Genomic DNA, 15,709 nt, shown 5'->3' with positions numbered 1-15,709 from the left:
TCCTTCTGACCTTTTCTAAGCATAATTATGAGCAGGTCTCATGAGACAGACAGCAAAACATTCATTTAGTCAGAGCTTTGCACATGAGAGCTCTCCCCTGACCAAACCTCCCCTCTCTGCAGGAAGATCTAGTGCACTGCTGCCCATAGAGATGACTAGTTCAGATCCTAGATATAGTAATATAAAGAATATGGTAGTAAAGGTCCCATTATTTGGTGGGAGTTTTGCCTCCCTTAGTAACCACCAATAGGTAACAGACCTGGGGCCAGAGCTATTTCCCCCTCTAGAGATGCTCTATTTAAGGTATAATTTTAAGGGCAGGAAACATAATATTTGACATGATAAACGACATGGAGTGGCTTAAGTAACACAGAGAACCAAAGCAGTTTCTATTGGGTAAGGCTACTGACAAACTGGGCAAAAAAAAACAGGCATCTTTGCAAAGACTTGCTCCAAGAGATCTTCGTTAGGGATTTCCACTATCTTAGCTTTCCTGGAGCTCAGAAATCCAGGGGCCCATGGAAAAAAAATGAGAGCTATGTGCTGCTCATTAATTCAGGCTTACAGTGAGAGAGACCTCTAACCCTCCTGAAAATAAGGTAGGAATGCAGTCAGTAGCACTAAGCCGTCTCTCTTGTTAACCTTTATGGAATATAGGGCTGAGCCCTTGTGCTCTGTGCCAACTCTATTTGTCAATGGCACTGTCAGAATAAATGCAGAAGTCCATATTTATGTTGGGAAACAAAACAAAATAAAAACAAACCAAACCTATGAGACTACAGCTGATTTCTCCTTGATTTTTTGTAAGAAGAAAAACTGCAAGAAGTTACAACCTTCACAGTGAAGACCAGCTCTGGACTGGTTTGCACCTTGCATTTAGAAACTTCATTTAACATTGTTTACACTGCACTCCATTTACTGCACTTAGGCTGTAAGGACTGAGTTTTTAAACAGAAAAGACTAATCTTTATATTTAGAACATCCTGGACTTAGAAGCTTATTACTCCATATGGAATAGCCAGTAATTTCAAGTATATAGCAGACCTTGCCCACAGAGGAAACACAACTTTTGGCGTAAAGACTTCCTCAGCATAAAGAGACAGCAACTCCAGCTCTGATTTGTGATAGTATTTGCTACACTCAGTTAAATGAAATTGTTCAGAAAGTGCATTATTTGTGTGTGCAGTGAAGACAAGTGAGGATACAGATAACTATACAACAGGAGCAGAATGGACAGGAGACTGTGGGTCTTAACGACTATATAAAGGGAAAATAAGGGTGGACTTTCAAGTCTTCTTAAGACTTTTACTGACAACAGGATTCGGAGCTTACCTGAAATACTGTCACAATAGCCCAGAGCAAGGAATCAAAATTCTTTCTATCTGGAACTGTGTCTCCTGTATCAGTTTTCAGACTGAACTTGCATCCAAAAAGATGCATGCCGAGAATGCTAGAACGGGAGGAAAAAAAGAGACAAATGGAAGAAATACATTGCTGTGCAGAATTCAGTTACCGGGAGGGTTGCAGTGCTTTTTTAGGATACATTTTCCCCTCCTAGTGTTCTGTGTGCCAGCAGTTATCTCCCAGGAAGATGGGCTCCGCAGTACCACTGACACACATGATCACCGACCAAATCCTGCCATTTGGCTCTTGTGTGTCATGTTTCATTATAATTGCCTATGCTGAAGTCCAATCAGGGATCTCATGTTTCTAGAAAATGACAAACCACACTGCCAGCTGCCTAATCCATCCGGTTTCCAAGAACAGGATCCCAAGGAGCATTGTAGGGTCAAACAGACAAAAGCCTCCGAGTCTGTATAACCTCCCCCTCAAATACGAGGCCGGTAGAGTCCAATTTCTGACAGCTTGCTGAGACTCAGCTAAAGGAGATTCCCACAACTGTTTTTCTGTTGTTGCCTGTCTGTGTTCCTCATTCATCTACAGAATTACAGTTTTGCATGGAAAACAGAGGCTGCAAGGAAGTAAATCATCTGCTGAGTGTCTGCTTGTCAGTCTATTGTGAGCAATTCTGTCATGTAGGCAGCCTCGCAAACGTGCTGTACCGCTATTCTCATCTATGCATTATATAAGCAAGCAGAACGATTAATGAAAGGAGAAAAGCTGCAGCCTCCAGTACCTGAAGATAAAGATGAAGAGCATGAGCAACATGCAGAAGGTGGCAACATTGTCCATTGTCTTCATCAAGACCACCAACTGGCGACGGAGGGCGGGCATGAAGCGCACCAGCTTCAGCACCCGGAGCAGCCGGAAAGTTCGGAGCACGGAAAGACCACCATCGGACTGCCCGATGATCTCCCAGACGCTGCAGGAAGGCAAGAAGAACTATCAACAGCAGTCCTGTCCAGCAAAAGCCCTAAGCAGGCTGGCTTCTTACAGGATATCACACCGTTTAAGTCCTAAAGGGGTAGTTTATTTGCTGCTGCTTTCTCGCTTCTGAAAAACACCTTTGCTTCCAGCTGTGCAGAGCTTCAAACTCACGCACAACCTATATCCTTTATAGCTGGTTTCTTGGTTCTTTAATTCCTTTGCTTGTGGCTATTCACAACACAGCACGTCTCCTGCTGTCACTACACACAGCCACAAGCCTAGCCACAAGAAGTAGATCACAATTTTGTACCAAGCTAATATACAGAGGGATTTACATTTGTGGGGGTGGGTTGGTTTGATCTGTGTTTAATATTTAACAGGCCACAAACTGGCCTTTGTTCTGGGCCTTTTCTCTATTTCTCACTTCTCTGAATCAAAGGGATGGGCCAACAGAAGTCAAGAGCACTATCTTGATTTACACCTTCTTTATCTGTCCTGTCTTCTCTGCCTCAAATCATCAACCAAGGTATGAACAGTGCTGGTAGATTTAATCCCAGCATGGAGAGGTGCTGCACAAGCTTCTCACGTGCATGCTGTGCCATCCCCAGTGCAGGTTGAGACAGTATTGCCTTGGGAGAGGAGAGCAGAACATTGCCTTCTCTTACCCTCCTGCTCACCCTGCGCTGGCCTAAGTTACACGTTAATTTCAGAGAAGCGCACTGCTGGGATATGGACACTCACAGCACTCCTTTCCCAGGACCAGCAATTCTGCACTTCAATGGAAAATTGACCACAGTGCCAGACATGTGGTGTAAATAGACCTTACTCTCCATCTGCCAGGTCCATTCATTTTGGATGGCTCTTCTAGTAGCAGAAATGTAAAATGGGGCAGCATAATTATGCCCCATGATAGACAGAGAACCCAGGATTCATGTGTGTCACATCGTTCCAGTTTCCCATCACACTTCCCAACTGAACTAAGCCCCTGGCAGAAGACCCATGGTGAAGAAAGAACTGGCAGTGACCTGATGACAACTATGATCCCATCAAAGATGTTGTATGGGTTCTTGATGTAGCCAAAGAGGCCGAAGGCAAGGAGCTTCAGGAGCATCTCCAGGGCGAACATGCTTGTGAAGACGATGTTACTGATCTCCAAGGCATTGGTCAGCTCATCTGGCTATGAGGCAAAAAAGCAACATGGTCAAACAGATGAACAGAGGAAACAGCCACAGGCTGGTACATTCCTTTCCCCATGGGATTTATGTAATGATGCATACAGGCTTGGTCCTACTGTGTCCCTCCCACAGTCCCCTGGGTCTTATTGGAAACATGGAATCCCAGCCCATTTTTGGAGCAGCATCAGAGCAATGGCACCTAATATAAGGGCCAAACAAACTATGCAAAGGAGAGTGCTTATGCATTCTTACAACAATATCTACAAAGGTAGTATGGCTTGGAAGTCTTCTAGTTAGACTTGCATCGCTTACGCTGTTTGTATTGCACAGCCTCATGGGTCCTGCTATATCCCAAACAGCTTTCAACACAGCATAGCTCTATTCACATACAAACAAAGCACTTTTCCTACAGATAGCTCTTAAAAGCATTAAGAAAACAAATATCTGTGAAAATCAATAGGATCAATAGTTTTATTTCCCTTGAGTGCCTTTGGAAATCACCCCTAAGAAAATCCAAGATGATTTCTCTTTCTGAAGTGCTAGTCAGTAACTCACAACAGACCTTGTTAAAGAGACAGCAGTAGAGCTGTGAGTGCCAGAATTCCCTCTAGGATCAGAGTGGGTTTCTCTGATTGCACAAGTCTGCATGCAGCTTACATCTAAGCACTGACTTTTCCATTCCCCTCCTCCGTCATCAGCACCAAATCACCTTGGGCTACAACCTCCTATTTCAGACACAGCCTCAGAAATCCCCTTCCTGGGAGGTGCAGCAGTGCCTGCCCAGCACCTGGGCACTTGATTCATGGCAAGAACCTGGCACAGCAGGGACACATACATAAGGCTGGCTGGGGTTTGCTCACTTGTTCCAACAGCACCAAGCTCTGCAATGCGCATTTCTAATACTCTCGACCCATTCCTTTGTTAAAGAAAATGACTCTTTTTCATTTCCTCAGTGTAATAATATTGCCTAGAAAAAGGTGTTATTTTCACATCTGACTCATCTCCTAACTGATAATAACTTCCTTTATTCCCCATCTATCATTAGATGCTATGTTAATAGTTGGCAGTTTCTTAGGAACGTTGCTGCATTATTTGTGGCTCTGAAGGGAAAAGACCGCTGTAACCCCGTGGCACAACCACATTTAACTCCACGCTCTGCAAAGTGGATCTCTGTCGACTGAAAGAGAGGGAGAAAGAGTTAACTCGATACCATGAAGAACCTGCACAGCCCCTACTATCGGCAGCGACAGTCTGTGGGCTGCTAATGAACCATCACTCATAGGCTAAATTACTTTATGCAATAGACTGCCTTTTGCTCAGTCATTTATCCAAGAGAAACAGCACTAAGAGCCTCAGTCTTCATGATTACAATTCATATACACTAATTACTAAGGGACACCAGGGGAGGGACTGCAATTTTCCATTCTTTAGTTTCCAGCAAGCGGTGACCCAGGCACCTTCCTTGCTGTAGAGACAGAGATTCACTCCCTACCATCAAAAAGCATTTGTCACGCTATTCCCTTCCCTGACAATGCCAAAATGTCCTGGAAAAGCCAGCTGAGGAAAAGGACTGCTCAAAGATGGCATCTAACCAGCTCCCTAGTGGAGACTGCACCCAAAATAGAGCCCTGTTGGCTCTGCCAGACCCGCTGTAAGCAACAGTGGTGACAGGACACCGTGCCCGTGGCATCCTTGAGCCACTTGTCACCATCAGCACACAGATTGGCAAAGTCAGCCTACCCTCGGCTGGGGTTATGCAAGAGCATTCTTGGCAAGAAGCAGAATAGCTTGCTAAATCCTTGCAGCCCTCCAGGCAGCAGAATGAGTCTCCTCACAGAATTGTAGAATATCCCAAATCGCAGCCTGCAGTGCTGCAGTTGTCTGATCTGATGAAGCCAAACCTACCTCAGTGCTCTCCAGTTCATCTCACTGCTGCCAGATGTGCTGCCAAGAGCCACGATTTTGTCATGAAATTGGGATGCCCGGTGATCATTTCAAAATCCCTAATTCTGGAGCTATGTGAATATGACAAAACAATCTCAGGAGGTTTTACCAAAGAAGTCACTGTTCAGCCTGAAAAGTGTAAGCTGGACAAACTTAAAAACACCCTCTGGCAAATAAAAAGAATTTTCAGGTTGTTCTTCTCTAAAATCCCATGTTTTCTAAGGCAATCCCATGACTTTCTGCAGCCTGTTGAACTCGTGGGATTGCAACCTGCTAATGCGCCAGTATAATTGCTTCAACTGATTTGCCAACTTCCTTTGACAGTTTGGTGTCCCTGTTGCTTACCCTCCAGTTTTTGCTTCCTATTTGAATTCAGAAGAAAAGCTGCAGGAATCTGTCATGGACGGTGATAGAGCGCATGAGAAAGAGGTAAAGGAGAGAGATGGGGATCATTAACTGCAGTGGTGAGGAGCTGATCCAGTAGATCAAGAATGATGAGGGGGGAACCCTGGGCAAGGTGATGGCAGCTTTTTCCCTTTTCCCCCTTCCCCAGGGTGTGGGCCCGTGGGTCCCCTGCCTCAATTGTCACGGTACCGGGTCGAACTGTCCCACAAACTGTTGACAATTTTGGCACCCAACGTGGGGCGCCATATTGCTGATGCTGCAAAGCAATAATGGTGCTTCAGATGAGATCTTCACTGGCCCTTCAGTGGTCATATCTGGTGTGAGGAAAAATCCATTTGGTGACAAGGATTGCTGGAACATGAGGTGGTAAGAGTGCAGTCTTGCAGTGACCTGCAGGCAGGACCCACTGGGCAGTGACAAGGATGGATGGCCCTGCATGTTGGCTGAGCTACTGATGTGAGCTTCTGTATTATTAGTGTAGAAGCTGAACAGCAGATGAGCCAAACACCCAGTGATACCGCCTTCAAATGTAATTACCTTCTTTTAACACCAACTAGAGCCTAGAAAACAGCTCACCACGGGTATTTTTATGGCTTAAGAAATAGTGTGCTGTTCAAAGTGCAATTCATTTCCCACTTTTCTCACTCCCTGATGAGCAAAGATCTAGAAGGAGAGTCAAGGAAGAGACACTTGGAAGCCAAGGTGGATTTGGCCATTCCCCTGGAGTCAGCCACTAGGAGACACTGTTGTGTTGTTCAAATTCAAATCAAAGAGCAGGAATTTTTCCAGGAGCCTTTTTCCCTGGGAAAAACAAAACGTTGATTTGCTGAAAACAAAACTTTTCATGGCAAGGATTATTTCTGTCAAACTTCCTGGCTGGAAGAAAACGAAGTTGAAACAAAGCTTTCAAATTGCTATGATGTCTTGTTTTGACCTGCTCAGAAAAGGAAATTTCAGATCTTTTGATCGAGATGTGGTTGTGTGGTGAAATGCAACTGCCTTTCTAGCAAGGAGTGGCTAACAAAGCTTGGCATCAAAGCGATGCACATCCAAAACAGTATTTCTAAAGTGTCATTTTTTGCTTTTTACAAAATACTTTGTAAGCCTTAACAACAATGACAAGGCAACTACTTCCTCGCTGTAAGGCTCCAATCTGTATCAAGAAGTTCCTTTTTCAAAGGACAGTGAGAGGGCATGATCCCTCATCCGCTTTGGATATCTCTACATCTTTTGCTGCTGCAACACTTGACCTTTACAGTGGTTCAAGTTTGCAGAAACAGGACAGGCCAGACAGCAAACAAGCAACACAGCACGATGCCACAGAACACCTAGGAGCCACCACAATGGATGCAATGCAGGCTGCTGGGTAAAACTGCCCCGTGGGCACAAGGAAACGAAGTGCTGGTCAGAGAGAAATGGAAACTATCATGCTGGACTCAGCAGAAATGAACACAAAGAGCGGCTAATCCACATGTGCCTCCATCAGACTAAGTCCCAGGTGATGTCTGTGAAAGGTTCAGACTCAAATACAAATCTTACTGATTTCAGATTCAAATTTGTCTGCATATTTAGCCACAGGAGTAAGCTTCCCATCATGGGATCAATTTGCAAGAATTCAGCATCCTTAAATGTAAGTTTAAAGTAACAGTCAGCCTTGACTCCAAGGAGAACACATCCCAGGAAAGCACAACCACCTCTGCCCGCTTTTAGACCGTATTTACACTGCAGAATATTGCAGTGATTCAAAACTGTGTTTTTATTAGGGACAAACCTCAAACGTTTCAGCAGTTCACTCTGAGTTCAGATAAACAGACAAAAAATCCTTCTCTAAATAGTTTGGGTCTGAAAACCTCGGAAGGATGGTCTCGTTCTGAGAATCTGATATTTCTGCTTTTAGTAAGATGCAGCACAGACCCAAAGCCTTTCTGGAATCAGGAGAAAAATCAATGAAAGAGAAACCCATAATGGTCAGATTATTGATGGTGCCTACGAAGAGAGGATGAAGACCAGGAGTAAGACTTTGCAGCCCGAGATTCTCTTAGTACAGCTGAATTACTGCAGTTCTTCAGGCAAGTCACTTTATCTCTTTGTGCTTTTCTTCATCCTTTTTGCCAATCTTCTACCTTGCCCTTCTCAACTCCTGCATCCACAAAGACCTATTTTACATAGCTTGGGCTCAATCCCCAGCAGGATGGCTCTGTGCTTTGGCTGGGAACCTTTTTTGCTCTGATACTGAGAATAAATAATCATGCCTGCATCACACTGGAGAAAAGGGCTGTTAGACACCTGGTCCCTCCTGCTGAATGAACAGGGAAGGATATTTCTAGAGTAAAGGATATGCTTTGCTTCAGCAATCCCCCTCAAGTCCAAAGCAGTCGTTAGGCTCCTCCTGAACAGGCAGAGCAGAGGCTGGCAGAGACACAGAGGAGTGGTAAACAAATCCAGAACATTTAGTCTCATAAACATCCTTAGCACTTGTGTTGTTTTTTTCTCTAGTCCTGAGCTGAAAGCTGTCAATGGGATTCTGAGCACTTGTTTATGTTGGCTTTTCTGCTTTATACTTTTAAGCCCAGTCTGCAGAGACTCTGACCAGGAAGAGGAGACATAATGAACCATCAATTTACGCATTGCTTCCGGACACTCTGCATTTTCTCTCTTCACCCTATTTTCAAAGGCTGTCATTTTCCAATTACCAGCTAATCCATTACAATGAATTTACCTGCCTGTGAGCTCTGGCATCACCTTTGTTTCACAGTTAATACCTGAAGAGAATGCAAGAGAAAGGCAGGGAGCAGGGGAGAGGAGTGTTTGAGATAATTACAGTGAGATAGAGGGAAGGAAAGTCCAAACCACACAACTCTTTGCATTAATAAACCCAAATCACGGCAATTACTACAATCCTGGATAATCCAAGCACTAAGCATCTTTGCTTTTTAGTATGTCTACAGGTTGTAAAAGCTATCAGGACACCTGCAGCCTCCGTCACAATGTCACCAGCTGCAAAAATGTGAGAGTCCTACAAAAAACACACGAGTCCCCATGTAGTGACACTCTCCTCTGTAGCCTGGCCTCAAGCCCCAGCATTGCCTCCCAAAGAGCACCATGACAACAATCTTCTGAGCTTCTGCCCCTTTGCATCACACTGACTGCACACAATGGAGCTATACTAGAGCCAGCTTTTCCTCTATGGGTGAGATTAAAGCCTGCTTGCTTTACTTACTGAGCCACACAGTCTCCTACATAACTAATCTGTTTAACTGATGGATTACTGGGTTCCATATTACATTTGTATGGTTTACATGCCACTGTGAAAGCAATTGCAAGATGAAAGCCAGTTTTATGGGACAGATTAAAGCGATGGTTTGGGAGGAATTAGTTTTTTTTTTTTTTTTTAATAAGAAATACTGGTCAAAAACTGTGGAAAACAGCTTAAATGAGTCTGAAGCAGTGGCACCACAGGAGGGGAGCAAATCAATGAAACTGCTAAAGAGAGCTCGACATTGCAAAATATTCTTCTAACTTTTTCTAAAGAACCAGAACATGTGGGAAAGTGCGTGTATAATACTAATGCTACAGGCAGACTTTCACGGTGAGCTTCAGTGTGCCACTCTGTGTGTAGCACAGAAACGTAAGAGCTAACAGCAGAAATGGGTGAGGGGAGGTAACTGCAGGGACTCAAACTGCAGCAGAAGAGACAGCGTTGCCCTAAACTCTGCAAGCTTTGTGCTTGTTTTTCTTTACAACTATTTCATTCTTTACAGCTATTTCATTCTATCAGCTATAAAAACACTTTGGGAAAAGGCCCTCTTTGAGGGAGTTTGAAGAGCAAGCAGCTCACAGCTGAAGCAGAGAGCTGTCAGGGAATGTAAGTGACATCTCTGAAGGCTGCCAGCAAATGTGAAGGCTATGGTTTAACCTTTTCTCCCCATTTTCTTTTTTTTTCATTTATCAAAGACCAAAGCGAATACACTGATATTTCTAAGGTGAAAAGAAAAAAGGAAAAGAGAAAAGAAGAGAAACGAGAAGATAAAAAAGAGAAAATAAAAGAGAAGATTAAAAAGACAAGAGAAAAGAGAAGGGAAAAGAAAAGAAATGAGAAGTGGAAGAGAAGCGAAAGATAAATGGAAAAGAGAAAAAGCAAAGGATAAAGTAAAGGAAAAGGAAAAGGAAAGAGAAAAGGGAGAAGAGAAGAAAAAAGAAAAAGAAGAGAAAAGAAAGGCTATTTAAGACTTGGTGTCTCTTCTCTTCATTCTTTGCCCTTAATTTGACCTTAAGACAATAATAATGCAAGTAGCCCTTTGAGTTACTGCATTGTAAAATATTTCTTTTATAAACTGTCTTGATGTAGGTTATTGACTCTTAGGACTCTCACTGTATTACAATCAACTTCAAACTAGTTTAGCTGATCTAGACTAAAGCACAGACAACAGAAACTGCCCTGCCTTCATATGACATGGCTTCAGTTACTAGCAAAAATAGCTTGTTTGGTGCTTTTCCACATGTACAAGTGCAGTCAAAAGTGATCTATGCTCTCTGGCCTTGGAAAGAGACCAGAGACTTGAACCAGGATGTGCCAAGCTCCTAGATGCCTGCCCTGGTCACCTGTTCTGAGGTGCCTTCTGCCCTGCACTGAACAGACAGCCAGGGTTGGGGTTAACAGATGGGGGTAATATCTCTATTAGAAGTGAGGCTTTGACAAGCCTGTGCTTTCTGATGAAAAAACAAAATGTTTCACTGAGAGATTCCCAGGTGTGTTCTACTTATAAGTAAGCAAAGGGAAGGAGAGATATCTCCTCCTCATGCGTACTGATGAATGTTCTCTCTCTGGCTTTGCAATTCTAAATGGCAATTTTTTTCTCTTACTCACCTCTCCTCCCAGGTTTTATGCTCTCCTCTAAATGGGATCCTTCATGTGGAGCGATAACAGTTTAATTGAAGGTAGCTGATGGTAATTTCTCCTCCTTTCAACTGACCTACTTGATCTCCTAATGTTCTGTGGAACTGTGCTCTGTTGATGAAAGTCATTGCTAATAATTTCTTACCAAACTGCATATGGTCAAACAAATGCAAAACGTACTGCTCCTTTTTGGAGCTGCAAAAAAGGCATCAGTGGAGGACTGGAGGAAGCTGCACACAAGCCTGATGTACTCCAGCATGCAAAAAAACCCAACAAACCATTAGAGTAAATGTTATCCAGTGATGACCATACGTACACCAAAGTTATATACAGTCTGGGGCTTCTGTGCCAACGTTCACTTGGTAGTGACTCCTGGGAGCGTTTTCTACTGAAGAAACCTTGGCTACCATACTTCTATCTCTTGTAACAAGAGCTATTGGTCAGAGTGTTCGTTCTGAGGGATAATCAACTCCTCTTCGTAGCTTCCTTAATAAACTTCCCAGGCAGAAAGTCCCACATGGCACAACATATTTGCTATATTACTTTCCCACTTCTCAGTTTTATTCAGCAAAATGCAATTTCATTTCAAGTGGCATAAATGCCAAGCTGGATTACATCAACTACTGTCTTCTTCACCCTCAGGAGGAAAGGACCTGGGCAATCTGAACCGCTACCAGCAGCAGCATACAAAACTACAGCTACCATTCTTGAAAAGTAGGTCAATCAGCCAGATTATATCCTGATGGAGGATCACTTGGCCTGACAGATGGCTGAAAAAATAAGACTTGAAATAAATAAATAAATGAATAACCCAGCAAACAAGGCCCGAAGTACTCAGGTTTAGTCATTAAATGAGAAGTCTCAGGAGGAAAAAGCCAGCTCTCCAGATAACAACCGAGGATGAAAGCCTGAAGCCATATACCAGGCACTGTAACAGCCCATCTGGGGACAGAGGCTGGAGTACAGACTGTGAACCGGCTGCCCGTCAGTACTAATAGACTGATCAGTTTCATCAAAATAGGAGAAAAAAAGCAAATATGCCTGAGTTGAGGATAACAAATGCCCAATTTTTCCTGTAGTGCTAGGTGCAAGTGAAGCAGCTGTGCTGTACCAACTCCAGCACATCAGAAGACACCCCCAGTAACCTCCTGGTGTTTCAGAAGAGGACCTGTCACTTCTACCCATTCTCTCCTCTCTCAAGCAGCTGTAAAATATTAGCAGCCTTCTCTCTGTGAGCAGGATGCCATCCATCCCACTTCGGTTTAGTTCCTTTAAGAGTGGCTGGCGAAATTCCAAGGAAATTATACAGACTGAATCATTCTCATCCATATGCTGGTGGAGTCCTACAAAGAATGAACGGATCTGCAAGGCACGGCATCTCTCTGCAAGGCCTGTGTTGACTCTCATCCAATGTATTTGGCTAATCCCTCACCATAAAAAAATTTATATATTCACACAATGAATTATACTCACACAGTTCTCATCTGTTGCAAAGCTTTTTGGTCTTGACCACCCTCTGCGCTGAAGTCCTCAACAAATGGTCAAAAATCATCAGCCTAATGTCCCAAACCAGCTTCACAAATCAAATATTGTTAGAAAGATAATGGATCATGGAATGTGATTTATTTTTTTATTTATACTTGGGCTGAAAATGTCTTGCATTCCAAGCTGTTAGCTAGAAAGAAGAGTTAGAGCCCAGAGTCTCTTTTTAGATGTAAACTGAGTCAGAGGATCTCAGGAAGTAGAGATTTTAAGAAAAAGCACATGGTATTGTGAGACATGCTATCAAAGGACAGACGCAAAGAATATGCTACGACTGCTCTGAGATATAAATGGACACAAAGACACTGCCTCAAGGAGTCTGCATAAGAAATCAAGGTTGATTTCATTTGCAAAAATCTTGCAGCCAAACTAGAATTACCTATTTTTGACTGTGCACAGTGTCTCTGTGGTTACAGCATGTCCATCAGAGGAGGCACTGACCGTGGTCATTAAAGGTGGCAGATGCGTGAAGATTGAGAGAATATAGAACCGTTTCCAAACAATTTGACTGTCCTGCAAGAGGCACCTTTAGCAATGATTATAAGATCTTCTCCCACATCTAAGCAACAGGCTCGCTCTCTGATAGCAGACTGATCAAAAGCCTTTGGGTTGTCATTAGCAGACAAACTCAATAGAAGTTGTTTACTTCACCCAAGCTAATGGCACTGGAAATATTTAATCAAAAAATGGACACACTCTTTCTATTACTGCCAAGATGATTCAGAAGGGGCCACTTAAATCTATTTTGTCAAGACATTATTCATCCCCTGCTAACAGACCTTTATGGAGAGCCCCTTTGTATAATGTGCATTTGTCATTTGTGGGCTGTGTACTGGTATTAGGAGGCGAGGCGCATCAAGAAAATACACCAGAAGACTGTTGATGGGAAGAACAGAACAGGGAGTATGTTTAGTCTACAGCTGACAGAAACACTGACTTAGTCAACTACTAAGAAGAAGAAACTGAAGTGGGCTGAAGGGGAAATAAGTGCAAGGAGAGGATAGTTCTCCAGAAGAGTTTGAGCAATCTGCTGTAATCGAGCGCTGAGCTCTGGGTATGAAAAGAAAAGATGATTAGGAGAGCTTTCCTACAGAGGTTCAAGGAGCTTCGCGTAGAAGAAAACAAAAACATTGGGTGGACATCAGGAGAAGATTTGGTGGCATGATTTCCACAGGGATCGTCTACTTCAGCCTTGATTTTTAGGTCATCAGGGGAAGGTTTAACATCCACAACAAGATGCCAAATGTCAGGACTCCCAAGTTATTTTCCTAGTTTTGTGACTGTCTAGTTTCCCACACGATCTTCAACAAGTATTAGACACTGGAGCCCAGGCAGTACCTGTGCAGAGACATTGTTTAATCAAGAACACCCACCTTACACAGCTGTCCTAAAAGAAATAAAATAACTTATGACCTTCATATATAAAGAATGGAACTTAGAGCAAGAGGATGAACTGAGTGAGGTGAGCTCTATCTGCTGTGACTTTTGTGACACTGGCTGAAAAAGATTCCTTGGGTTGTTAGATCCCGGCCACTGATATTGTGGGTAACTACATCTGTAACTGTATCTGTAAACTGATGAAGTTCAGTTCCCAGGGATATCTTCTGAGCTGTGGGAACCTCGATCTCTTTTGTTCTCCAGACAGGACTGCGTTTGGTACAGACTCAGATCTCATGTAGTTTCTCTGCAGCTTCCAGAAACACTCACGAGCTGCTTGAGATTCAAAAGCTTCATCAACATTGAAATGATTATCTGCAAATCCACATCTGTAATACAGGCAGCAACTCCTCTCTTCTCTGCATCAAAGACATATGCTGGAGCCAGCAGAATAAACACAGGGAAAATCCACCTTTCCTCCACTCCAGGAGGCCTAAAGCAACCCAAGTAATTGTTACACGCTTGTATTTGTCCCTGAGAACACAATGCTGCAAACAGCCCAGGGTGCTCTAGCCTGCAGCCAAAGCAGGCAGATGGGAACTTCAGATCTGCCACACTGTTCTTGCAAGTGAATTATTGATACATTCTTCTTAGCCATGAGCATCACACTAAAGTGGCAATTAAAACCATCCACAATGATCAAAACGAAAAAGAAAAGATGAAAAGGTACAAAACCAGTCTGTATTTGCTGATTGGACACAATGAAATAAAATCCCTACTAAGACAGAGAAATAACAATTATTTCAGCCCTAATAACAGAAGCACTAATTTAAGTTATTGCAACTCTCTAGAATTAGGAGGCTGCTGTGCCAAGCTGCCACAGATGTAGGGTTGCTGAACACCTGAGAGCAGGGACTTTCTCCCCAGGCTGCTGCAGTGGATGCATCTGGTTTCAGAAGCTGTTAGTTCAGCCTTGGTGCGTTGGGCAAAGGGGACTGTCATTCTAACTCTAATTACACTGCTAATGGCAACAATAACAACACCTCTCAAATCATCAGCACTGATGTCATGAACGCCAAAGCGATGCAATTAAGTGTTACTGTTGTTTCAAGTGGAGCTGTGCAGCTGAGAAAAGCAAAGGTAAAAGAGGCAGGCAGCACATGCCTTCTGATTTACCAGCTTTCAGCTGTTTCCCTATGGAAGATGCCACAGTTGTGCCCTGCACAGGCTCTGCAGTCCTTTGTGCTGCTTTGCACCATGACCCATAGCTCGCTTTGTTCACGATCTGACCAAAGCTCGTGGCTCTACCATCCCGCTGGCCACCACCATAAGCTCACTAGGGGGAAATTCTGACAGGAGGAGCAGACAAAGTGAAAAAATGTATTTAATTTGCAGCCTTTACACATGTCACACTCGAGTTTTCCTCCTGGCAGCATTTCACACCCCTGCCATGGCTCCGGCTGCAGGAATGATGCTCCTCCTGCAGTGAAGGCCAGGTAGATGGGCCCTGGTTCCAGCTGGCCCTGCTGTATGGAGCTTTGATCCACTCCCTGCCCTGAGAGCAGGGCCAGGCACTCTCTGCTGTAAGGCAACCCCAGGAAAAAGCCAAACCAATCCCTATCTTCCACACAGCAACCTCCGTTTTCATATGAAACAGGCAACACAAGACTTCGCTCATGGAGAGTAGGAGTGAAGGAGAATTGAGATGCAATCTCCAGTGTCACGGCTTTAACAAACTAGCAAGGCTAAGCCAACCACTTGCAAACGGTGAGCCCTGGAGAAAGTAACTTAGCTTGCAAAGGTTCAGCCCCAGTGGGAATTCTCCTCATGGGTTTCCAAAGCAGACAGACTGCAGTGAAAGCTGTCATATTACTTCATTTCTTAGCCCCCAAAGTGTCGAGGGATGGGATACACAGTGGTTCTCAAGCAATTATTTGCTAAACATCGGGACTCGCACAAATGCTCTCACTTGAGAAGGCGATGAGTGTTTCCATGGCAATGAGCTATTGCCTTGGTGACCGTGGGCCTGGATGGGAGCTGC

General features: G+C 43.8%; 1 protein-coding gene across 1 annotated transcript in view; it reads right to left on the bottom strand.

Annotated features, from left to right (window-relative positions):
* Positions 1–15,709, bottom strand: part of CACNA1H (calcium voltage-gated channel subunit alpha1 H) — a 109,734-nt gene that overhangs the window by 46,835 nt on the left and 47,190 nt on the right. Inside the window, exons 9-11 of the mRNA XM_065733031.1 lie at positions 3,354–3,505; positions 2,138–2,323; positions 1,333–1,450 (exon numbers count right to left, since the gene is read on the bottom strand). Coding sequence (XP_065589103.1) covers positions 1,333–1,450; positions 2,138–2,323; positions 3,354–3,505 — 456 coding nt within the window. The remainder of the gene's footprint in view (positions 1–1,332; positions 1,451–2,137; positions 2,324–3,353; positions 3,506–15,709) is intronic.

Source organism: Cyrtonyx montezumae, unplaced genomic scaffold, assembly GCF_038088225.1.
Source record: "Cyrtonyx montezumae isolate F1298 unplaced genomic scaffold, pur_monq_1.0 scaffold_16, whole genome shotgun sequence".
Lineage (NCBI taxonomy): Eukaryota > Metazoa > Chordata > Aves > Galliformes > Odontophoridae > Cyrtonyx > Cyrtonyx montezumae.
The sequence above is the reverse complement of the archived record's forward strand: the minus strand, read 5'-3'. Positions and strand labels throughout refer to the sequence as shown.